General features: G+C 37.0%; 1 protein-coding gene across 1 annotated transcript; it reads left to right on the top strand.

Moving 5' to 3' along the window:
* Positions 1-7,418: 7,418 nt before the first annotated feature.
* Positions 7,419-7,886, top strand: LOC119260831 (MICOS complex subunit MIC10-like). The gene has a single exon (XM_037529930.1). It carries the CDS (start codon positions 7,420-7,422, stop codon positions 7,654-7,656), a length of 237 nt encoding a protein of 78 aa, XP_037385827.1. The 5' UTR covers position 7,419; the 3' UTR covers positions 7,657-7,886.
* The last annotated feature ends 18,119 nt before the right edge of the window (positions 7,887-26,005 follow it).

A 26,005-nucleotide genomic window follows, 5' to 3' on the forward strand; every position in this document is an offset into this window, starting at 1 on the left:
TAGTGTCGAAATTTAACAAAGAAACTTGGCAAATCCCAAACTTAAAGAGCTTTCATAAATATGACCAGTGCTTTATAGCAAAACCCTTTGCCAACAAGTGGTAGAAGTTCTAAAAAAACAGTGTAATCATGTTCATTTTACTGATTGATTTATTCCTTTTTGCACATATTTCTAGTATATTTGTTAATATTACACATATTATTCTTATTTGAAGGACAAAATAATAAAAAAATGGAAGTTTCTAGTAAGATCATGAAAAGTTTATGATGGATTTAGAGATTATTAGGAGTGTTTATATTTGTTACTAAGTTGTTGATCAGATTTCAACTGGCTCTGTCTAATCCAACTTCAAACTAGAAGCAAAGTTTATCTTTATGCCACTATCACCCACAATACTCAAGTTCCCTGTTTTCTGCTAAATGACTTATGCACATCAAGTTACTGTGGTAGATTTTCCATAGGTAATGGATTTTGAAGGGAAAGACTTCACTAATATGGTTTTAACAGTAAGCAAGATAGCTTAACCCTTAAAATATCCCTTCCTGATTATAAACTCCCAACCTACCTATTCTTAGAAAACTTGTCTTTGTAAATTTGTCCTCCGTCTCTTTGAGATGTAAATCATCTCCCAGTAACCACTTTAACAATCCAAAAATGCCTTTCTCATAGACCTAACAGCCATCTCTTTAAAATACAATCATAAGGAAAAGATAGTACCCTTATCTCACAGTTTCCAAGAGGGAAATGAACATAACTTCAATAAATGCCAATTTAATTAACAAACACAATGACCTAATTACATTGAACAACTGCTCCCCCAATAGCCTCCAGAATCTTTCTACTGACCCACCTGAATGCTTAAAACTATCCATCCTTTTGTCGCAGCATAGTTTAGTGAATTCTCTTTGTGTGTCTCAATGTGCTCTATCGTATTGCAATAATATTTAACAAAATTCCCTTGCCTTTTTTAAATTGTCTGAGGCCATTTTCTTGTTACTGGCTTCTATTGCACTGATGGTTCACACTTCAAACTTTTCTCAACTATGACCAGAAGCAGTGCTTAATGGTGAGACATTCCCCACACAAAGCTCATTGTAACTTTAAGCTAAAGACCTTTCTTTCAAAATCTATCAAATTTGAATCTGCATATAAGTCACCTGAGGATCTTGCAAAAATATTATTTTTTTTAAGATTTATTTTTATTTTTATACAAGAGCTGGGGTACAGTCCAGAGGCACAGAAGGGTGAGAGGATTCACCAGAGACAGAGCTGGGAGCAGAACAGGCAGATGACTGAAACACACTGCTTAGGGGAGCAGCAGCATGACAGGAGAGGTCTGCCACGCCATGTGGGAATCTCTCTGGCCAGCGGGGTATCAAACCTGTGCTGCAGAGACTTCGGAAAGCTTCACAGCGCTGTGCTCAACCCACCACACCACCGGGGAGGCCCAAAGATTCTTATTGGTCTAGGATGGGACCTGAAAATATGCATTTCAAGTGAATGTAATATGGATCACCTTGAGAAGCTGCCCATAACAACTTTTCTCTTTCAAATAATTAATAACTCTTTCTTTCTATCACCTTAATTTGATGTTATCTTTTATACTTTCATTAAAGATAGAACTTACACAAGCTAATTTCTCTAAATTAGCTACTTGCATGTATATTTACATATTCAATCTTTCCAAATTTTGGAATTAACCTTTGTACTACAACTTCTTGAGGTAAAATGCATTATTTATTCATTGGATCCAACACTTTCACATACCAAGGACCAATGTTTCAGTAATTCACCTCTTTCATTTCTGCATAATCCATTTTCCAGTTTATATGCAGAAACTTTCTCAAACACTTTGTAAAGTTGAAGCAGTTTATTCACTTAAAATTATCTTTTTCTTAATCCCACACTCACGTATGCCTACCCATGCCTTTGCTATCTCTTTTCGTGGGAAAAAAAATGTAGATAAAGTCACTTTCTTGTTCTTTGCTTCCATTTATCCTTGAACACTTGGACCCTGAACCATTTTCTATACATTGATAGCCACATTAAAAAAACTAATGAATAAAATTTAATACTTATTTTATAATTGATAATTACTCCTTCACATTCTTCATTTAGCTTCTAGCAAGAACACCTCTCTCTCTCACTCTTTCCCTCTCTCATTGATATCCAGCCTCCATGTAGAACTGTTCTCCAGCTCAATCAGTCCAGTTGATGCCATTTTAAATAAGTGTTCTTTTTAAGTGTTCAATGGAAAGGAAAAAAAAAATCAAGGGTACTATTTAAACATTAGTTTGCTCATGTCAGGTAGAAAATATTTTTCTCTAACATTGTATTCACAGTGGTCATGCATATCATCAAATATCAGAATCAAAGTATAGGGATGATTTCTTTTTGTTATGAAGTCCAGGTTTATGTATAATATACAAGGTTTTATTATTTTGAGGAACACAGACAAGGCAATCTTATATCTGGTTTAATCTCAGAAAGCAAAGAATTTTTGTTTTTCCAACTATCTATGATACATAAAGTAATTATAATGGAAGCAGCAAAGAAAATTTTTTTGTTGGGACCCCCCTGGTAACAAAAGGGTTTAGGCACAACAATTTGAAGCTATCCATAGCCTCTGCAGCACGAGTTTGATCACCAGCTTGCCAGGGAGCTACCCACATGGCATAGCAGACCTTTCCTGTCTTGCCTGCTGCTCCCCTCAGTGTATTTCAGTCAGTCTGCCTGTTCTTTTATTCACTCTGTCTCTGGTGAATCTTCTGACCCACCACACCTCTGGCCTGTGTACCAGTTCTTGTATGCATAAATAAATAAATCTTTAAAAAAATGTTTTTGTCCCCATGAGTCTCATAGATTTAGATATCATCTATGTGTAAGATACACAATCTGTACTTCCAATACAGACAATGCTAAACAGCTGAATTACATATCCTATGGATTACTCAGCATCTGCTACTGCATCTTTAAATTTCATTTCAAATTCACATTTTCAAAGTAGGTATCTGTTGCCAGACTATTTTCTTTAGGTTGTTCCCTAGATCAACAAATGCAATCCCATCTCCATCTTTCCAAGAGCTTAGGTTAAAACATAGGATGTTTTTAAAATTATTCCATTTCTCAGATCATGTATCTAATCAATCAGAAAATTCGTGATTCAAATATGAGCAAAATGCCATCACTTCCATTGCTACCACCTGATTGTTATTCACCTGAATAACAGTTAACTTGCCATCTGATAATACTACCTACCTCTCTTCCTGTTCCATAAGGACCAGTTTGAATAAAATAATACAACAACTTTTTGAAAGTGGAAGTCAGATAATATATCCCTCTGCTTATAGTCTTTAACTTTAGTGTGATCATGGTGGTAATTTCTGACACAATTTTTTTTGCCCTTATCGAAGCTCTCTCTGGGATCGTGTCTGTTGTCTGTTCTTCAACCACCTTGAGAAAGCTACTACTTTTTTTTTTATTTTTAAGATTTGTTTACTTATACAAGCACTGGGTACAGTCAGAAGCGCGGGAGGGTGAGAGAATTCACCAAAGCCAGAGCGGGGAGCAGAGCAGGCAGAAGGACCGAAGTACACTGCTGAGGGGAGCAGCGGGCGGCAGGAGAGGTCTGCGCGCCATGTGGGACCCTCCTCCAGTGGCCTGGGAGCAGCCAGGGATGGAACCGGCGCTGCAGAAGGTGCGGGCAGCTTCGCAGCCCAGCGCTCAACTGCTGAGCCACCAGGAGGGCCCGAGAAAGCTACTGCTTTTAAGCCTATGCTATCACACTGTTTTCTCCATATGAATATTCTATGCACATAGTTTGCTTTTCTCAGCTTTTCAAATCTTTGTTCAAATGTCAACTTTGCAGCTAGGGGTTTCTCAGAACTATTTTTTAAAATAATAGATGTATTATATATATGTTGTGTGTGTGTGTGTGTGTGTGTGTGTGTATACTTTTAAAATTATTCATTTTATGTCTCCATCCTCCATTACCCACACTGCAATGGAAGTTAAATTGAAGTCAGGAATTTTGATTTGATCACGGCAGAATAGTACCTAGTTTAGTTTCTGGAATACTATAGGTGTCAATAAATATATATTAAATTAATAGACAAATTAATCTGTAGAGACTCGATGTGTTCCAACATCAAATATCATTAACCCCATGTTAATTGAGGAAAAGGACACTTTCAATTATTTTGTTTTGTTTTACTGAATTAAGTTATAATGCACAAGGAAATATGAGGAATATAGGTCTCCTTGCTATCTGAAAGTAAAAAGTTTCTATGAAACCATTCTCAGATGAAATGGCATAAAATGATGAAGAAATTACCATTAATTCACATAAAATTGAACTTTGAACATTCTCACACACCAAAATACCCTGACAACTCACACACAAATCCTTAAACAATATTAACATATAGTAAAAACAGAATGATAAAATATACTGTCTGTAGAAAGTATTTCCAGGGAAAGCACTTGGCTGGACTATTCTATGTATGTGCTTAGGAATAAGCTGTCTGTAGAAATGCTATTGCAAAATAAATGATGAATTCAATTTTCACATTTTTCCTGTGTTGTAAAAACAAGCATCCTCCTTTAATTCCTTTTGGTCAGTAAAGTCAGATATAATAGGTGTTACAATAATGTTACTTCATTATAACATTGATGTGGGGGGAAAAAGATCCTGCTTGATATTAAACTAAATAAATATAAATTGAGGACTCCTTTTCATTATAAATATATTCACTTAAAGTCACATTTCCCAAAAAACTATCTACATGTTAAGTGAAGTGTGGGATACTTGTACTTAAATCAGCAGACTGCTCACCCTCAAATCTTAATTTTAACACCATAAACAGTTACTAATCTTTTGCAAAGTGTACAAAACAACAATTCAACCTCATTTCTTACTGTTTTATCCCTATCATACAAAGCCAAAGTCCTCAATATTATTGTCATACACCTACAGTGAATTATCTTAGAGAAGAGAATATTTCAGAAAAGAGCAAATAGAGCCTGGGGATTTCTTTCCCTATGGTGTTATTTCATTTACTAATCTCCAATATGAAGGTCATTGTATTTCAATCCCCTTTATCATTAACCTAAAAATGCATTTTTAGATAATGTTTCTGGAGCACAAAAGACTTGGAAACTCCTGTGGGACACCCAAACTGGTTTTCTTTTGCGTTTCTTGGACTCTTGTTGTTGCTATATTGAATCTAAATTTCATACTTCTGTTGAAGGAAAATTTGCCTGACTGTGGAGTTAAGGCAAACATACTTCTGCTATTGAAGGAGCAAAGGAAAAATATCAGGGAAAAACATTGGAGTTTATGTAGAGGCCAAAAACCCCTGTGTCCCTGCCAAAATTTAGATTGTCTCGATAGAGCAGGAGCAGCACTGACACCATCATGCATGCTGGGTTGTGGGTTGTGGTGACTCAAAGAAGAAATTGCTCTGCTTGACCAATAATTTTCCCTGGGAATGTGACAGCAGGGATCTCTGTGGGTGATAGAGTTTCCAACTGTGAAGTCAAGGATCTGAATAATCTGAGTTAGTCCATTCTTACTTGTCTGAGATGTCTAGGGTAAGAGAAAAGAAGCAAAGGTGGAGGACTTTCTTCTAAGCAGGAGATTCCTTTTGGTGCATAGCCACCTGCTCCACTTGTCTAAGTGAAGAAAATCGAGCTCATTGATATTCTTGACCACAGCAAACTTTGTTATGCCCATGTGGTTAGCTGGCATCATACTGTTTTCTAGAGAGAGGGAAAAAAAAAAAGATTAAGGAAATGGTCTGCTAAAATTTCCTGTTTTTATTTTATTTAGCTTGCTAGATCCTTTATTTCATCCTTGCTTCTCATCCACATGATACATTTCAAGTTATCTGAAAGTTTTCAAGGTCATTAAAATACATCTTTGGAAGGTCACAAACCACACTGTCAAATGTATAATAATGGAGGAGTCAGCATTTAATCTTTCTAATAGATATTCCAAAAAATCTAAAATAGCAGAGAGTAGGGAGGAAAGACTTTATTCACCTCCACGTTTGAAAAACAAGAGTCACGCTAACACTATTGATATTCCATCATGGAAAGACATTTTTCTAAGTGTGTGCAATTCATATGAGTAACTTAAATAAGGCTCATATTCAGAATGACTGCTAAAGAGTAAAAATGTTATATTATTTTTTATATTATTTTTTGTACAATGTCCATGCACCAAAAAGACAGTGTTCTCAGATGTGGATTCTAAGAAATCTAATGTAGAAAAGTATGTATGTATTTACGTACGTTTGCATGTTTGTATATGTATACACAGATACACATACATGAAAAATTAAGTTGAATACCTAGCATAACTCTAGGAATGGAATAACCATAAGCTTGTAGTATTGGAATTGTAAACTTGGATTTTAACTTCTAATATATTTCTAGGCATAGTTAACACATAAGAAAACAGATGGATTTATTTTAGGCATAGAATTTTCCAAATTAAAGAGTAGGTGCTAAAAAAAAAAAAAAACAATCAGAGATAGGTTTTATTTCTTTAACCTTAGTCAGTAATATCTAATTTCTAAGAAATACAGATTGACAGCTATTAACAACCTCTTCAGAATGAGGATTAAAAAAAATAATGTGGATAGTTTTGTGTTTATGACTGTTGTCCTTAAATTACACACTGGTTTTGGCTGAGTATTAGGTTGCATTTTTCCCATTTGAATTTTTTTCTTTATTAAAAACATTTATTTTATTTATGCAGACAAGAGCTGGGGTGTTGGGGTGAGAGGATTCACCAGAGACAAAGCGGGGAGCAAAACAGGCAGATCTACTGAAATACACTGCTGAGAGGGGCAGCAGGCAAAACAGGAGAGGTCTGCTGCACCATGTGGGTTGGCTCCCTGGCTGGGAGTTGAACTCATGCTGAAGTGGCTGGCCACAGCTGAATAGTGCTGAGACTTAATCTCTTGTGCCACCAGGGAGATCTTGAAATTTCTTTCTAATATGACAAGCTAATTCCCTGTGAAACACATTATTGTTTCCTTGAGGAAATACATAATGTGCTCAAATACACTAGTATTTCTATTATGTGTTATGTAAATTATATATATATATAAAGTGCTATTATTTGTTCTTTTGAGACAACAGTTTAAAACAAGAATGGACATGGGCGAAAAGGAAATGAATGGTGATGTTACACTAAATCAGAAATGTAAATTATTATATTACCTATACATTTTTATAAATTGTTCAAATAGCAGAAATTTATATTTTGTGTGTAATTTCTGAATACACTTTAACTATAAATTCTCAAATTAAAAAAATCTATCATCCTAATTAAAATATATAATTGAATCAATACTAACAAATTGTCACATCTGTGTGTGGACTTTAAGAAAAGAAAAAAAAAAGGGGAACATGTCGGAGTCCGACCTCGGCAGGAAGTGGGACCGGTGCATGGCGGACATGCTCGTGAAGATAGGTACTGGATTTGGATTAGGACTTATTTTCTCCCTTACCTTCTTTAAAAGAAGAATGTGGCCGTTAGCCTTCGGTTCTGGCATGGGACTGGGGATGGCCTACTCCAACTGCCAGCACGACTTCCAGGCTCCTTATCTTCTACATGGAAAATATGTCAAAGAGCAGGAGCAGTGAGTGACACCTGAGACATCCCAGTGGGAGGAAGGAGAAATCATGTTTATTCCTCAGGAATACTGAAGTGCCCTGGAGTAAGCTGACGTTCTTCTGTAACAATGTTATCAGTAATGCTTTCAGCTCCAGCACACTGTTTATGTATTTGAAACCAAGTCTGTTTCTTGTTTTGTATTTTCTCTCTGGAAACTGCAAGGAGGAGGTCTTGAAGAAATAAATTAAAAAGAAATAGGCAAAAAAAAAAAAAAAAAGAAAAGAAAAAAAGATATGAGATATTTATGATGTAAGAAGTTTTAATAATCCTTAGCCTTAGGAAAAATGGAACAATAGATAACTGGGTCTAAATTGGAAAAGGAAGCAGAGGATTGTTAGGTGGTGAAGGCACTACTGAATTACTGGTTCTAAAAACATTTTTTTATGAAGATATAAAAATATAAATAATGTTTACATTAATGTGGTGATTTTAGCTATGTAATTATAAAATAAAGCATGTTAGCTTAAGAGAATGGATCTCAATATAGACCAGGATTAGAAATATATCATAACACTTAGGGAAAATAATCCATAGCAGTCAGTATTCATTCAGAAACACTGGGGATGTTGTATGGATGAGATGTATAGAGCTGTGCTATCTTTCCCAATTCCAGGAGCAGATAAATGGTCCAAGCACACATATAAAATATGAAGAAAACACATAGACAATGCATTCCATGACATGAGTCTCAGAGATGTGTTAGGTTACTCCACTGTAACAGCAAGGAAACAAAAGCAAAAATAAACCAATGAGACTTTATCAAACTATGGCAAAAAAAAAAAAAAAAAAAAAACCTGAGTGAATTGGAGAAGATATTTGCAACCAGATATGTTAACATCCAAAAAGGGGCTCCCCTCCCTAGGAGTTAAGACTCAGTGCTATCACCAAACCATATATATATATATATATATATATATATATATATATATATATATATATATATATATATATATATATTTGTGTATGTGTGTGTATAAAACCTCATACAAATCAATAGAGAAAGCAATCCAATCAAAAAAGTGAGCTCTGAAATTGTGAATAAGCACTTTTACAAAGAAGGCACTCAGCCAAGAGGCTCAGGAAAATATTCTCATCATCACAAGTTATTATTAAGGAAATGTCAGTCAAAATCATAATGTGATGTCACTTCTCATCTTTGAGAATGGTCTGTACCAAATGGAGTAGGCATAAATGGTGGTAAGTTATTGAATTGGGTTTTTAGGGGCCCAGGCCTAGAGATAAAGGACCCCAGTTAGACTTTTTCTGGGTTCTTGTCTTTGTTGAGGAAATAATTCAATATTGAGATCAAAATTACAAAAAAAAAATAAAGATATTTATAACTAACAACAAGACAGGGAAGCTCTCTGAGTGGAGAGGGGTTTCGAATGGGTAGCCACTGAGGTGACAAGAAGTAGGTGCTTATATGGGTACAGCGGGTAAGGAATGGGGGTTTGGTCATTGGGTATCTCAGTGTTGTGTCTCTTGCTGATTGACTGGACCCTTGGTGGTCTCCTAGGTTACTGAGTCCCACAGAATTTTCTCACATTACCCAGCCTACTTTTTCCAAAATCAAGTTTGGTAAGTTGCAATTGTGTCATTTTGTTGATGTTCTGAACACTCCACTCTTTTCTGGGATGGTGGAGGCCACCCTCCTGGACTTGGGAACCCTGTTCCTAAATGACCACCTACATCCACTTCTTGACTTTGTCCTTCAGATGAGAAAAAATGAACTCTTGTACAACATTTGGTTGGGGTATAAATTGGTACAACTTCTTAGGAAAATGCCATGGAAATCCCTCGAAGTTAAGAATTAGGCTATCATAAGAAATTCCACTTCTTTGTATTTATCCAAATGTGGAAACAGTGTTTCAAAAAAATACATAGGCTTTTATATTCATTGCAGCATTATTCACAATCATTAAAACATGGAAACACCCTAAATGCTAATCCAAAGATAACAGTATAAAAAGATGCACTCTATGCATCAAGAATGGAATATTACTTGGCTATTTTCAAAGATGAATGTATTCCTGTCTTTTGCAATAAAATGGGTGGAACTTGAAGTGATTATGTTAAGTGAAATAAGTCAGAAATGATTTACCAGATGGCTTTACTCATATATAAAGAAACAAAATTCAATAAAAATAATTCCAACACTGAAAACAGTACGGTGACTACCAAAGAGGAAAGAGAAGTGGGGTGGGAGAAACAAATATGGGGCTAATTCTCATAGTGATGGTACTTTGGTGGTGGGTGAGATCTAGTCTACAAATTTATTGAAATGTGAAGTTATATTCCTGAAACACATAATTTTGTAAATCACTGTTAAAACAATAAAAACAATTTTTTGAAAATATATATATATTTTTTAAGATTTATTTATTTATTTATACAAGCACTGGGTACAGTCAGAAGCGCAGGAGGGTGAGAGAATTCACCAGAGCCAGAGCGGGGAGCAGAGCAGGCAGAAGGACTGAAGTACACTGCTGAGGGCAGCAGCGGGAGGCAGGAGAGGTCTGCGTGCCATGTGGGACCCTCCTCCGGTGGCCGGGGAGCAGCTGGGGATCGAACCAGCGCTGCAGAGGCTGCAGGCAGCTTCGCAACCCAGCGCTCAACCGCTGTGCCACTGGGGAGGCCCAATAAAAACATTTTTTAGCAGAAGATGTCTCTGAATGCTTTTTTAATTTTTTAAATTTTATGTATCTTTTATTAATTCAAAAGGGCACCCACACTCCTATGTTTATAGTAACATATTTCACACTCCTACGTTTATAGTAACATATTTACAATAGCAAAGCTATGGAAACAACTAAAATGCCCAAAAATAGATAACTGGATCAAGAAGATATGGTACACATACACAATGGAATATTACTCAGCAAGCAACAAAGATAAACTCATACAATTTGCAGCAACATGGATGGAGCTGGAAGGGATCATGTGGAGTGAAATAAGTCAGAAAGAAAAAGAAAAGTACTGGATGGTCTCACTCATAACAGGAATTTAGGAAACCTAAATTAGGAACCATGAAAAAGACTAACTATAATAAATTAAAAATCAAAATCAACAAGCAACTATAAACCAGAGACACACTACAGGAGGGGGAGCAGGGGCGAAGGAAGTAGGATCAAAACAAGGGTGGTGGGAATTGTATGAGGACTATAACCAAGATGAAAAAAATACATATTTTTAAGCAGTGTCAGTTTAGCTCTTTCTTCTTCTGTTGGTATTGAGCATGAGGTCATTGGAGAGGCAATCCAAAGGGAATGTGAAGGAGGGAGCTGACAGCTGAATACCCTAAGCAACAAGCTAAGACTTGTATCTCTCTCTCACTAGAATCCACAATGTTCTATTAGTAGTACCCTCGCCCCACTCACACCAGCATTTGGAAAGAAACCCCATAGGTGATATCAGTGGGAACCCACCTGGTGCCCAAAGCGACAAAGTGAGTCACCAGGTCCACAAAAACCTGCTAATTCTAATGGCCAAGAATAAACATGGGACTACTTCATTTCCACTTTCCAAATTGTGCATATCTATGTCTTAAGTCAATCTTAACCAGAAGCATTCAAGGAATAAAATTATGGGAAACAGTTCAGTTTATCCAAATTGACACATTAGAAAACAATCACACTGACAAATAGAAATCTCAACAAAAGCTGCTACTCTCTAAATAAACTTTCACATAAGTGTTCATGCCCTATTCTGCTTAATTCCACTCTTACAGAATTAGAACTAATTTTGAGGGTAGAATACAATTCTGGGTTCAAATAACTCTGAGAGTCACTACTAGCTTTAATTATAATGAATTTGTATACACGAGTTGACTCTTAGGAGTTCAGAATCACCACGTCAGAAGGTTCACTATTCCTTTACTTAATGATTGCAGATCCCACTTTTCAGTCCTGTTTTTCTCTGTCTCTTTACAAGGAGAATCAAAATTCAAGCGTATGGTTCTGCAGGTGTTTTCATAAGAAAAAAAAAAAAAAGAGAAGAGAAGGGGGAAAAAACTGCAAGTTCTTTACACTATATGGTCTTTTTAAATTGGTCAATACATTTTTTTTTTCTCAGAAAGATCCAAAGTTATATTGATTTTTCAAGACCAATATTTTTTAGCACATGCATTCCATCCTTTCCCAGTTTCCAGTGAGGTCTCCACAGAATGTTTGCTATTTTATCAAAACTCCATTTAGATTGTTTCATTGATTGAACCTGCATATTTAAACTGTACAGACTTTCAAACAAATGAAACAAAGACAGGTTTGCCTCAGAGAGAATCAGTATAGAAACAGAGAGTGATTTCCTCTTTCCTTTTTATCTCCTAACAACCAACACTCCACTACAAATGAGGATGGTTCAGCTGAGCAGCATGTTCCCAAGACAGAAGGTCTGTGCCAAATGGTAGGATGAGCTGACCCACTGCTCCCATTACAGCCAAATGGCTTTCTACCAAGACACAGCTATGGGTCAGCCAAAACTCTTTCCAAGGTCACTCGTGCTATTGACACACTTGTGAAAGGGATTTGGAAAACTTAAATTTGTTCAATTTACTCTCCCATTAAAAGACAAGACCTGGATGAATTCACATTAAGGTTACTAACTGAAGTTAACTAAATATGAGACATGGAATTCCTATTTTCTTTATTTAATAATAAATTTTATATTAAAAATATATATAACTAATATTAAATAGATCCTAGAAAACTTTTCCAAGGGGTTAACCTATACATTCTGCCTCAAGAATGCCCCTAAATGTTCTACTGGATAGCTACATGTGCACAGGCAGAGCACATGGTAACTCAGTTAAAATCATGAGGGAATTTTTATAGAGTTTTTTTTTTTGAATGAAAAGAAAAACTGTTGAGTGCAGTACTGTGGAGCTCTCTGCAGCCTCTGGAGTGCAGATTTGATTCCCAGCAGGCCAGGGAGCTACACACATGGCACTGCAGACCTCTCCTGTCTCACCCAATATTCCCCTCAGCAGTGTTTTCAGTCGATGGCCTTTCCTCTCCCCACTCTGTCACTGGTGAATTCTCTCACCCTCCTGCACCTCTGGCCTGTACCCCAGTTCTTATATAAATAAATAAATCTTAGAAAAAAGAAAAGCAAAACCATGTTAGTGTTCAATTAAGAAGTTAACTTCATATGCTCACTTCTGCAGCACATATACTAAAATTGGAAGAAGTTAACTACACTGTTTTACTAATATTTGAGACAAAATAAGATGGTTTACGTTAACTTTTGAAAAAAAGAAGCATTTAGTAACTTTATAAAAATACATTCTGGAAATCAATGATTTCCTGTCACCATTTTTTGTTATAAAAAAGTCTTTTGGGGGGACCTTATATTTTTTCTTGCATCATTCATTGAACATTTTTCTAATTCTCAATATTTTCCACACATTTTTTCTTTTCTTTAATATGCCAATGTCTTCATTCTATTTTGATAGCACTGTGGATGAATTTCACCCCTTAAAATACATATTTTTCTTTCTTTTCTTTTCTTTTTTTTTTTTTTGTTGTTGCCAATAGAGAATACAGTCTATTTTAGTTCACATCAAGGTCTGCTATTATGTGACAATTTCCTTTCCCTCCTGTTCCCTGTTTCTAACATATGAGACAGCCATTCTGGCACAGATATAAAATTAGTTTTGCTCAATGAATTTCTTGTCATGCATGTGCACAAAGCGACATTTACCTTCAATTTAGATTTTGTTTTCCTCTGGTGACTCATTTTGCTGCATCTGTGTTTATTCTATAACCTGTGGATAAGGCATGTTTGTCTGGCTGGGAGCTGGCTGAACATTTGCTGTTGCCTGCCATTTGTTAACAATCCCTGAATGCATTTCAGGGGTGCTCTATCTTCTGCATCCAATATTATTGCTCTTTATACATTTCTTAAATGGTAATCATCTTAGATTGTCTTTATTGATGTCAGAAATTCGTTGTTGTTGTTGTTGATCTACAGCGATCAATGTTTTTGTGATATTCCCTGATGATAATTAGCACAAATTTTACTAATTCTAGTGACTTTTGCCAGATATTTAGTTATGGTTAATGTATTTCCTCTTACTAAATGCTGAATATGATCACAAAGCTTTGTTCGCTGTCTTTTCTAAAATATACTCTGTTCATTTGGGTCTTTCTCTTACAGCAATGCAAGCACACTCCAGTAACAGTTTTTGTTTATTTTTCATAAACATTCCACAGGCATACAATCATTTTTTTCTAATATTTATTTATTTATATAAGAACTGGTGTACAGGCCAGATGCGTGGGAGGGTGAGAGAACTCACCAGAGTGAGAGTGGGGAACAGAACAGGCAGACTGACGAAATACACTGCTGAGGGGAGCAGCCAGTGAGAAAGGAGAGGTCTGCTCCCCTTGTGGGCTGCTCCAAGTCCAGAGGGGATCTAACTGGCACTGCGGAGGATGCAGAGAGCTTCACTGTGCAGAGCTCAACCGCCTACGCCACCAAGAAGGCCCCTATACAATCATGTTTGACATTCATGGATTTGTACTTAAATGTGTTGGGATTATTTTCGGATGACTGGGTTTTTTAACCAATATTATAAGTTGATGATTTTTTTTAAAGATTTATTTATTTATACAAGAACCAGGGTACAGGCCAGATGTGCAGGAGGGTGAGAGGATTCACCAGACAGAGCGGAGAACAGAACAGTCAGACTGACCAAGTGCACTGCTGAGGGGACCAGCTGGCGAGACAGGAGAGGTCTGCCGCGCCATGTGGGATTCTTGTAGGCAGGCCTGATCGAACCCGTGTTGGATGGATCCCGCACTGCAGAGGCTGCGGGCAGCTTCACAGTGCGGCACTGAACTGCCTGCACCACCAGAAAGGCCCACAAGTTGGTGATTTTTAAAATTACTTCTTAAGACATGCATTTTATTTTTTAAATTTATTTGGTTAAAGTTTTAGCTGAGTACCTGGAGAAAAACTTAGCCTATGATATAAAAGTTTACACAGGAGAAAGCTACTAAATTTGGTGTTTGTTTAAATCTTTTGATGTTTGTTTAAATCTTTTGTTTTTTTATGTTTGTGAGCAAAAAGGTATTTGAAAGCAATTAAATTATTTTTTGTATTTAAGCACAGATGGTTAGTAAACAAATCCATTCATATACATAATGGGAAATTAGGCATCTGTTTATGTAGATTTTTAAATAAATAACTGTCTTTTTTTTAAAGATTTATTTATTTATTTATATAAGCACTGGGTACAGTCAGAAGCGCAGGAGGGTGAGAGAATTCACCAGAGCCAGAGCGGAGAGCAGAACAGGCAGATTGATGAAATACACTGCCGAGGGGATCAGCCACCAACAGGAGAGGTCTGCGCGCCATGTGGGACCCTTGCCTGGCGGCTGGAGATCCAACCGGCACTGCAGAGGCTGTGGGCAGCTTCGCAGCCCAGAGCTCAACTGCTGCGCCACCGGGGAGGCCCAATAACTGTCTTTCTTGATAGAATGATTTTACCCCAAGAGAAAACAGCTAATCACAAATTATCCATTTCTTAGAAAAACCTAAAACCACTACAGAAAGTAGAAGCACTTACGATCTGAAAAAGGAATTGATAAAGTGACTGTTCCAATGTCCCCTGTTCCAATTTTGTCTTGTTTATTCTATGACATCATAGGTGATGTTCTATGACATGATGGATGATATTTTTTAATCACATGGTCATTCCTTCTCTATTAGGTGATGTTAACCACTACTGAATAGACCCAAAGGTCTTTTATGACTTAAATTTTGTGTCAGTTTCCTAATGTTATTACAAGAAAATGTTATAAACGAAGTGTTTTTAAATGGCAGGAATATTTTCTCACATTGTTCTGGAGGCCAGAACTTCAAAAACAAGGTATTAGTAAGTCTATACTACATCTGAAGCTTCTAAGGAAGGATCCTTCGTATACCTCAAAGTCTCAGATTCCATATTCTATTGGCCATCTTCCCTTTGTGTCTGCCTGTCTGTCTCTACATCCATATGATATTTTTTACTGTGCCTAGGCCCCTCAAATCTCCCATTTCTTATAAAAATGCCATCATATTTTATTAATGACCCACCATAATTCAATATAATCTCATTTTAATGAAGTACATCTATAATGAGTCTATTTCCAAATAGGTCATATTCTGAACCCTTGGGAGATAGAACTTTGAAAGATTTTTAGAAAAAATTCACCATAAGCTAAGAAGGTCCTTTCTTGATAAATTCATCTTTTGGTAGATAGGTAAACTAGTTGGTAGTGTATTCCTACATGCAGTCATTAAAGATGCAGGTTGGCACATCTCTACAATCTTCAAAATAAGTCTGTTTCTTATGGTTATTCTAGAAGTTCTGCTCATATCTGATATTCAGATGTGATAAAGAACACAGAGGAAGCAAAGGAGGTAAGCTCTCACAGGCCAGGTAATTTGCTAATATTGCATTCACTAGAATGATAATAATCCTGAAAAATGAGGTCTAGCTGTGTTTAGAAAGAGAAGAAGAATATGGGTTTTTATGAGCATAATGGAATCTCTGCCACACTTCAAAACAATATAAGGCATTATATGAGTCAATGTGGACATTACCAAAGTGATTGTGGTGGCCATGCCTCTGGATTCTCTAGGACTGACTCAGTTTATGCCCATGTTATCAAATTAATTGTATGTCCTCTTCTTATCAAAATTAATCAAATTTAGATAATAATTTTATGATATTATATCTGTGAAGATAAATCTCAAATATAAGAAGGCAAATGTGAGAATCCCATAATACAATTATTGTAAAAGAATATATCAAATGTGACAATTGAAAACAAGAATTCAACTTGATGTTTTACTTGAGGAAGAGGATTTTGTTTCATATGTTTTCATTCTCAAGGATGAGATTTAGCAAGTGTTTGGAACCTAAGTCTTCAGCATTCTCTAAACAAGAATGATTAAAAGGATATTTTAATAAAATATAAGTAATTGTTTGTGTAGAAAAAGGTATTCTTTAAAAATATATTTTCTAAATGGTCTGAGAAAAAAAAAAAAACTTTGGGGCACCTATATGAGAGTCTTGTCTGTGCTCAATAAATATATATTGAATACTTTATAAATTAAAATTTTTGATAGGTGATCCATGTAATAAATATCAATACAGGGAAAGGTTTCTTAATGGGAATTTGCTAGCAGGCTCTCGAACTATTGTGATTCTTCTAATTGAATTGAATATGTTTTCACTTGGCCTATAAAAGTAGCATTACTCTGAGAGCAAAAACATATAAAGCCATTACCAAAGAATAAAACTACAAACCAATGTATCTGATAAGTGTAGATGCAAAAATTCACAATAATATCATAGCATACTGAGTTCTACAAGACATTAAAATTATTATATGTTGTGGTCAAGTGGGACTTATTCTAGGGACACAAGGATGGTTCAATATCTGAATAATGATCAATGCAATTCCTCACATCAACAAAAAAGAAGATAAACATTAAAATCATACTGTGAAGTGGCAAGATAGAAGCAAAGTACAGACACTGACTTATAAAACAAACAAATAAACAAAACACAAAGAATGTGTCCTTTTCCCAAGGCAAATAATTCACCAGTGTATTAGGAGTAGTTGAACCAAGCAAGGCTTTAGTAGAGACTCATGAATGAGGAACCCAGTGTGAGAAATATTTAGCTTAGTTCAATGAAGGGAATTAGGAAATAATTAAATGGTAATTCCATGAGGTAGGGTAGGAGAGAAAATGCCATAGTGTGTTCTGGGTTGGGCTATGCCCAAGCATATACAGATGGGTTATACTCTAAATGTGCATGACAGTTTTCTTCTTCCAGGATATGATGAAATAATCATTAGTCAGGATCTCAATAGTTAATGGTTTTTGTCTAATATGGCACCTCATAATCAGTGTGGTGGACTAAACTGGTAGGACAGGGATGCCAGTCCATGATTTAGTCCACTTGTTCAAACAGGACTGGGGCCAAATCGTCCTACCAGTTCAAATTTTTTCTTATCTAGGCTGTGTCAGGCTCATCTTCTTTGCATACTACGCCTATTTAGATAGCAACAGAACAAAGCCAGAAAACATGGAAAAAATAAAGAATTGAGGCATACACTAGGAATAATACCTACTCCAGTGAGCAGAGGAATAAACCAACCAAGTAGCCTACTTAAGCAGGTGAGGTAAGTCATGGTGACCTAGCAGTCCCCAAAGGCACCACAAAGAAACTGGTAAGGCCCAGAAAAATCAATCCTGAATAAGTTTGAGTGAGCCTTGTGATGAGATCCAGAGACAGAGGTTGGCAGACACCAATGCATCCTCAGTAACCATCTTGAACAAGTGTGAGGCAAGAGTTGCCACCAGCAAATGGTCCGCCAACACTAGGACAACCTTGGTAAGTTCAACGAATGAACACAAAGGTAGAGTCACCCTCAGTGGATTCACCACAGACATTAGCACTGCTATCATAATTTCCCTGAATGAGCACAAGGGCATAACAACGCCAGCAGATGCATCAAAGACATCAACACGGCCTTGGCAATCTCCTTGAAAAGGCACAAGGGCAGGCCTGCCCCAACAAATAACCCACTGAAAACAGCACAATTTTGGTGAACTCCAGGCAGGGACCCCAGGGCAAACATATTATAGCAGACTTCTTACAGACATATGTGCAGCTTCAGTGAATTCTGGGAAGTGGAAAGAGGGTGGACTAAAGATCTATTTGCACGTTAGTTTTCCCTTATATATAGTACCATGTAATGGAGGAGTTGAGGCTTTGCACTCCTAATTTTTAGAAAGTGAAAAACAGGGGCCTCCCTGGTGGCGCAAGGAGTTAAGCACTGCACTATGAAGCAATCCACAGACTCTGCAGCACAAGTTCAATCCCCGGCCACCCAGGGAGCAACCCACATGGCAAAGCAGACCTCTCCTGTCTCGCCAGCTTCTCCCCTCAGCAGTATATTTCAGTCAGTCTGTCTGTTCTGATCCCCACTCTGTCTCTGGTGAATCCTCTCACCCCCTGTATCTCTGGCCTGTACCCCAGCTCTTGTATGCATAAATAAATAAATCTTAAAAAAAAAAGAAAAAAGAAAGTGAAAAACAGGAAGATGTAAAAAGACAACAAATATTAACCTGAGTCCTCAGGAGAATAATGCACCACAGAAAGTGAATGTTTCTCCAGAACCAAACCACCAAGACATGAAACATCTTTCCACCTTACCAGATATGGAGTTCAATATTGCCGTGGTAAAGAAGTTCAAAGACATGAAAGAAAACAGACAAAATAAAGAAAAACTGATTAAATGTATTATCAAAAAAAAAAAAAAACTCAAACAAAATAATGGTTTGAAAAATAAAATTAGTGAACAAAAGATTTAAATTGAAGCTTAAAATAAGAAAATAACACAGATTCAGCTTGTAAAAAGATCAGTAGATGATGTTTTAAAATTCTGGGAAAAGCTATGGAAGTAAAAATAGACCAAATGAAAGATCAAATAAATGAATTTTAAGGTGATAATTCACATAGAATCCAAGTAGAAGAAGAGATACAAATAAATAAAAATGAAGAGACAATTCAAAAATTATCCCACAATACAGGAAAAGACAATGTGAGAATAGTGCTTACCCCCAGAGGGGGAGAAGAAAAGAAACAGAGAACATATTTAAGAGGAAATACATCCCCTATAACCTCAAAAAACTGGAGAAGGAAATAAATATATAAATGCATGAAGCTCAAAGAACATCAGGGTACCCAAAAAGAATTAGACCAAGAAACAGAGTAGTGAAACTTCCAAGAGTTCAAGACAAAGAAGGAACATTGAATTTGGCCAGGGGAAAGAAAAAGAAATGTTTCCTTAGGAACCATAATAAACCTAACATTGGACTTCTTCAAAGGAATGCGATGAATAAGGAAGGAATGAAATGCCATGATCAAAATACTGCAAGATAAAAACCACCTGCCAAGAATATTCTATCCTGCAATCCTCTTCTTAAGATATGACAGAGAAATAATGGCTATCTATGACAAAAAGAACTTGAAGGAATTCACAAACACTAGACAGGAGTCGAGATCCTTGGTTTCACTAATGAGTTCTACCATACCTTCAAAGATGAACTAATCTTCTCCCTTGCCTGCAAGATTATTTGCCAAAACTGTCTGATTTTATTTTTCAATTTCAGATATATAATATAGTAAGTGTTGACATTTGTGTAAGGTACATAAGCGGCCAAGGCACATTTCCTTGATATTTGACTATCCAATTTACCTATACCAATCTTTGCAAATTCCATTTTATTCCCACTGCTCTAACATGAATCCTTTGTCATGAATCAGGTGCTGTAATATATTTTCGGGGTATTGTATTCTGATCTATTTGTCTATTTCATGATTCTTTATTAGTTTTAAATTCTTAACTTATGAATTTATGGTATGAATAATTAATTAATTTAATCCCTCTAATAATATCCAAATCTGCAAGGGATGTGGGAAAATTATATTTTTAAATATTTATTTTTATTTATTTTGTATAGAAGGACTGTGTATAAGCCAGAGGTGCAGGGGTGAGAGGATTCACCAGGGACTGGAGAACAGATGGATCTACTGCCATACATTGCTGAGAGGAGCAGTGGGCAAGACAGGAGAGATCTGCTGCACCATGTGGGTCAGCTCCCTGGCCAGGTATTGAACTCAGATTGCAGTGGCTGCAATAGCTTGATGGCTCTGATACTTAAACCCTGTGTTAGCAGGTAGGCCCCCCAAAACTTATTTTTTCTTTTTTTTTTAAGATTTATTTGTTTATTTATTTATACAAGCGCTGGGCACAGTCAGAAGCTCGGGAGGGTGAGAGAATTCACCAGAGCCAGAGCGGGGAGCAGAGCAGGCAGAAGGACCAAAGTACACTGCTGAGGGGAGCAGCGGGCGGCAGGAGAGGTCTGCGCGCCATGTGGGACCCTCTTCCGGTGGCCGGGGAGCAGCCGGGGATTGAACCACTGCAGAGGCCGCGGGCAGCTTGGCAACCCAGCGCTCAACCGTTGCACCACCGTGGAGGCCCTATTTTTTCTTTTTTAAAGAATAATTGATGGGCTTCCCTGGTGGCACAAGGGGTTAAAACACAACCTATGGAGCTTGTGGTAGTCACTGCAGCACAAGTTCGATCTCCAGCCAGGGAACTACCCACATGATGCTGCAGACCTCTCCTGACTCTCCTGACGCTCCCCTTAGCAGTGTATTTCAGTCATTCTGCCTGTTCTGTTCCCCACTCTGTCTCTGGTGTTCCTCTCACCCCCCACAACTCTGGTCTGTACCCCAGTTCTTGTATGCACAAGTAAATAAATCTTTTTAAAAAAAGAATAATTGACAAAGACCATTAGTTTCAGGTATATCACAGAATGACTCACTCAACTAATGTTTATTCTGAGAAATAATCATGACAATAATTCCAGCTAAACCCATGTAATTTTGCATATCAGAACATTGTATCAAAGTGTATTTAATAATAATATTAGTGATTTTAAAAATGTGTGAATTTTTCTTGTGATTACATTTATTGTTTAGTAATTGGGTGGGTGAACTTACTCCAAATGTCTAATTTACTATCCCCACACACTGATAATAAGTCTAAATATTTAAAAGTCTCATGTTTCTCTTGTTAAATTCCTTCCTAGTTATTTAAAAAGTTTGCTTTTCAAATTCTAAATTTTATCTTTAAGAATTTTATTCTAAAGTTTATTTTAATCTCATAAAAAGAATTGGAAAGTGTTAATATCATTTTTAGAAATAATTGATGCATGATTGGTATCATCACCTTCTTAACTAATTTGCAAGGATTACTCAGAGAATTCATTTAGACCTAGACTTTCATTGCTGTGAAGATCTTTTTTTTTTTTTTTTCAAAAATAAGGGTTCAAATTCTTTAATAAATATTACAGTATTCAAAATTAGTAATATTTCAATTTTTATTTTATTCTTAATGTCAATATTGAATAAATATTATTTAAATATATTAATATATTTTAATATCTATGGGGTTTATAGTGCTGACCCCCTGTTATTCTTATTATTGGCAATTTTAAGCTTTTTTTCTTTTCTCTTTCTCCCTCTGTTCTCTTATTTTCACTACCTTCTCCCATCCATCTTTTCCTCCTCTTCTCTTTGTATGTTGTGAGATTTTTTTTTCCAAACAAATTTGTTAAATTGTCAAAGAATCAATTTTATCATTGTGGTTTTCATATAGTACATTGATTTTCTACTTCACTGATTATTGTCCCTAACCTTATTTGGTACCTTCATTCATTTTTTTTTAATTTTTTTTAAATATTTATTTATTTATTATTTATACAAGCACTGGGTATAGTCAGAAGTGCGGGAGGGTGAGAGAATTCACCAGAGCCAGAGTGGGGAGCAGAGCAGGCAGAAGGACCTAGGTACACTGCTGAGGGGAGCAGCGGGCGGCAGGAGAGGTCTGTGCACCATGTGGGCCCCTCTTCCGGTGGCTGGGGAGCAGCCGGGGATCGAACCGGCGCTGCAGAGGCTGTGGGCAGCTTCGCAACCCAGCGCTCAACCGCTGCGCCACTTGGGAGGCCCACCTTCATTCACTTTAGCTTGATTTCTGATATATGCTGATTGAATGCAAACCATTGTGTATTTGATTTTTTTTTTCTTGACATAATTTGAGGCTCTATGTAACGTTGTATTTCTAGTCAGAATTTATTTTAGGAGAAGGAAAGATAATTTAAGTACAAGCTAAGACTGAATTGATTGGATCTAGTTTTCCAGCTGATCTTGCCTGTTTCTTATTCTCTTTTAATACTATATTATTACTCAGGAGTTACAGCTAAAAAGTGAGGCAATTGCCCTAAGACTTTCACTTGGTGGGATATCAATTCCAATTTTTTATGCTCTCAGGTCTTTGAGACTACTGGAAGCTTATGACGCTTCTCAACTTGTAGGTCATTGCTTGCAAATTGAAAAAAAAAAAAATAACTCAAGAAGAAAGAGTAACGGTGTAATCCCCATAGAAGGGGCAGGTTCCAGCTTTCCTGCTCCACCTATTGAAGGCTGAAACTGACAAGGAGAAAGAATTAAAAAACAAGACTAGGAAAAAACTTGGGGGAGGAACTTGGAACATAGAGACTTGTGAAGAAGTCGTGTTTCTTCTTGGTTTGGAGTTGTACAGGGACTTTGGGGATACTTGAAAGGAACAGAGACCTGGGTGAGAGACCTATGGGGAGCCTGGCCATGTAGCCTTGACTTTGATTTTGCCATTCTCCTTCCAGACTTGTTTGGCCCATTTTGCCCCTTCCCTAGGGGTCCCCACCAAAAGGTGCCTTAGAGTTGGGGCAAGCTTTTGGGTCCCAGTGTCCCTGCTTTAGGCCAATCCTGTTTTGCTGGGCATTTACCCATGAGGAGATGGGTAACTTTGGGTATTTCCTAAACTTTGGGCAAAAAAAAAACATTTTAACTATTGATAAATTCTTTCTCTTCTCTCTATTGCACACTAATTGTTAAAATTCTTTGCTATTGAAGCACTTATGCAGTAAGAGTTTGTTTTTTCTTTATGATGTGGGTGGCAGAACCCATTTAGAACAGGCTGTTTTGGGACTCCTGGGTGCCCCTCTGTTCTGCCCACTAACAAAGGGCTTCTAATTCTAAATCTTAAATTTGCTCTTTCATCTTCTCTCCAACGAAATCTTATTTCTCAATTCCTAGGTGCCTTCATAGATCTTTAGTGCCTTCAAACTGTTTTTAAAATTATATATTGCAACTACTGCTTCCTGGTTCTGCAAGTAAAGATCTTGCGATCTTTACTGTGCCTCCCCTGCTAGCGCAGGTGGATGAATACAGCTCCCTGAAGCTGTCCGTAGCCTCTGCAGCTCCAGTTCCATCCCGGCAGGCCCGGAAGGGTCTCACATGGCACAGCAGACCTCTCCTGCCATGCCTGCTGCTCCCCTCAGCAGTGTATTTTAGTCAATCTGCCTGTCTGTTCCCCACTCTGTCTCTGGTGAATCTTCTCACCCTCCCGCACAGAACTGTACCCCAGTTCTTATATAAATAAATAAATAAATCTTTAAAAAAAAAGATCTTGGGGTCACTGCACTATCTTAACATGTAAGAAGTCAAGCTAATTAAAATAGCAGCGACTCTACTTAGATCCATAAGAAAGGTAAGATTGCAGGTCAAAAGCCTGGCTCCAAAACTAGAGACACTGACAAATATAGAAAATCCAAATTTTGGGCCTCCCCTGTGGCACAGCGGTTGAGCGCTGGGTTGCGAAGCTGCCCGCAGCCTCTGCAGCGCCAGTTTGATCCCCGGCTGCTCACCGGCCACCGGAGGAGGGTCCCACATGGTGCGCAGATCTCTCCTGCCGCCCGCTGCTCCCCTCAGCAGTGTACTTCGGTCCTTCTGCCTGCTCTGCTCCCCGCTCTGGCTCTGGTGAATTCTCTCACCCTCCTGCACTTCTGACTGTACCCAGTGCTTTTATTTTAAAAAAAAAAAAAAAATCCAAATTTTCCAGTATAGAATCTCATGATTTGAAAACTCCATGATAAACAAAGTAGAGTTCAAAAAACTGGAAATATAACTGAACAATTCTGACAACTAAAGAATGAACAAATCTGGCAATAAAAACTCCCAAGGGGAGCAAGTCACAGGTGAGAGCCCATGTATGTGTGACTTTCACCTGTAGGAGGTTGACCAGGGTGTCCACACAGTAAATATCAGAGAAATATCCTTTTGAGCCACTGGCGGGTGGAAAGGAAAGGAGCCATCTTGAAATACAGTAGAGTTCTCTGTTCTTAACAAAATCAACCCTCAGTGCCTAACCTGCTGAAATATCATCAGAGCCAAAATGACCCTCCAGAAGGGAAATAGTCAACTGTATTCAGAGGCTCTCAATTTGTTCTTAATTCAAAACTGATCTAAAAAATAGTTAAAATATAAAAGAGGCATCCAATACTGTTCTATCTTGTGACATAGAATTTCACCATCTCCAGTAGCTGAAATGCTCAACAGAAATATACATTCTTTTTACAATCCTAACAATTTCAAGTTATTTTAAGATTTTTTAAAAGATTCATTTATCTATGTATACAAGAACTGGGGCACAGATCAGCGGTTTGGGTGTGAGAGGATTCACCAGCGACAGAGTCGGGAACAGAACAGGCAGATTGACCGAAATACACTACTGCAGGGAGAAGAGTGTGAGCCAGGAGAGGTCTGCTGCACCATGTGGGTAGCCCCCTGCCCAGGGATTGAACTCCTGCTGCAGTGGCCATGGACAGCTTCATAGGCTGCATCCCAACCCCTTGTGCTACCAGAGAGGCCCCTATTTTAAAATGTTTTAATTTACCAACTTTATTCAGCAGCATTAGGAGTTTGGAATAAAACAATTGTTTGGATAAGCCATTAATATGTCAAATTTTCCCATAGTAGTGTCTTGAACACACACACTATTTACAAACACTGGATTCGTGTCTTGTGATTATTTTTATTTCTTTTAAAAAGATGGGATATTGGTAAAGGTCACTTGAAGGAGGGTGAATGGAACATGTGCACATATAGAGAACAAAAATGTAACCCCCAAATCAAAATTAACACTTAAAAAAATAAAATAGTGTAGGTGTTTAGAAAGTTGATATGCTAACTTTTTCTCTTTCCTTCATTTACATTCACAAACTTTCTTAGAAAAAAAATCCATTAAAAGGTGATCAGTTGAATGTAGAGTTAAACATTACTCCTACACAAGCTTCTGCTTTATTCATCAAATTCTAAGTTCAAGGGGGGAAAATGCCACACCTGAGGCTCTTAACCATTTTAACTAGAATAAATTTCCTGAGGAACAACTTTGCCCTAAGCAGTGTGAAACAGAACTGAAGACTGCAGAGGGTGCATTTTATTTTTTTTTTCCCCATGGACTCATGAAAATTAAGTAAATGGTCTGATTGATCTCCATTAATGTAGGTATTGAGACATTATATCAAAACTGATATATTTGCATGGTAGTTTCAATTTCTGAGAGCTTTAAATCTATAATTTAGTTCACTAAAATAAGAAGTCTAATTTACTGATATTTTACTGATGAAGAATCTTAGGGGTGATTACTAATTTATCCACTATGTTAAAAATGATAAGAACAGAATAAGAATTAGAAATGAAAACTATGGACATGATCTGATTTTTGACTGAAATTATACACCAAATAGTTCATGTACATATACACACATACCAAATTTTAACACTGTGAAATATTACAGTGTTACAGATCCCCTAAGAGCTTTAAATTGACTGTGAGCAGTTCTTTATCTTATTCTCTGTACTCAAACTCT

This window comes from Talpa occidentalis, unplaced genomic scaffold (genome assembly GCF_014898055.3).
Source record: "Talpa occidentalis isolate TD23 unplaced genomic scaffold, MPIMG_talOcc4v2.1 talOcc4.6, whole genome shotgun sequence".
Taxonomy (NCBI): domain Eukaryota; kingdom Metazoa; phylum Chordata; class Mammalia; order Eulipotyphla; family Talpidae; genus Talpa; species Talpa occidentalis.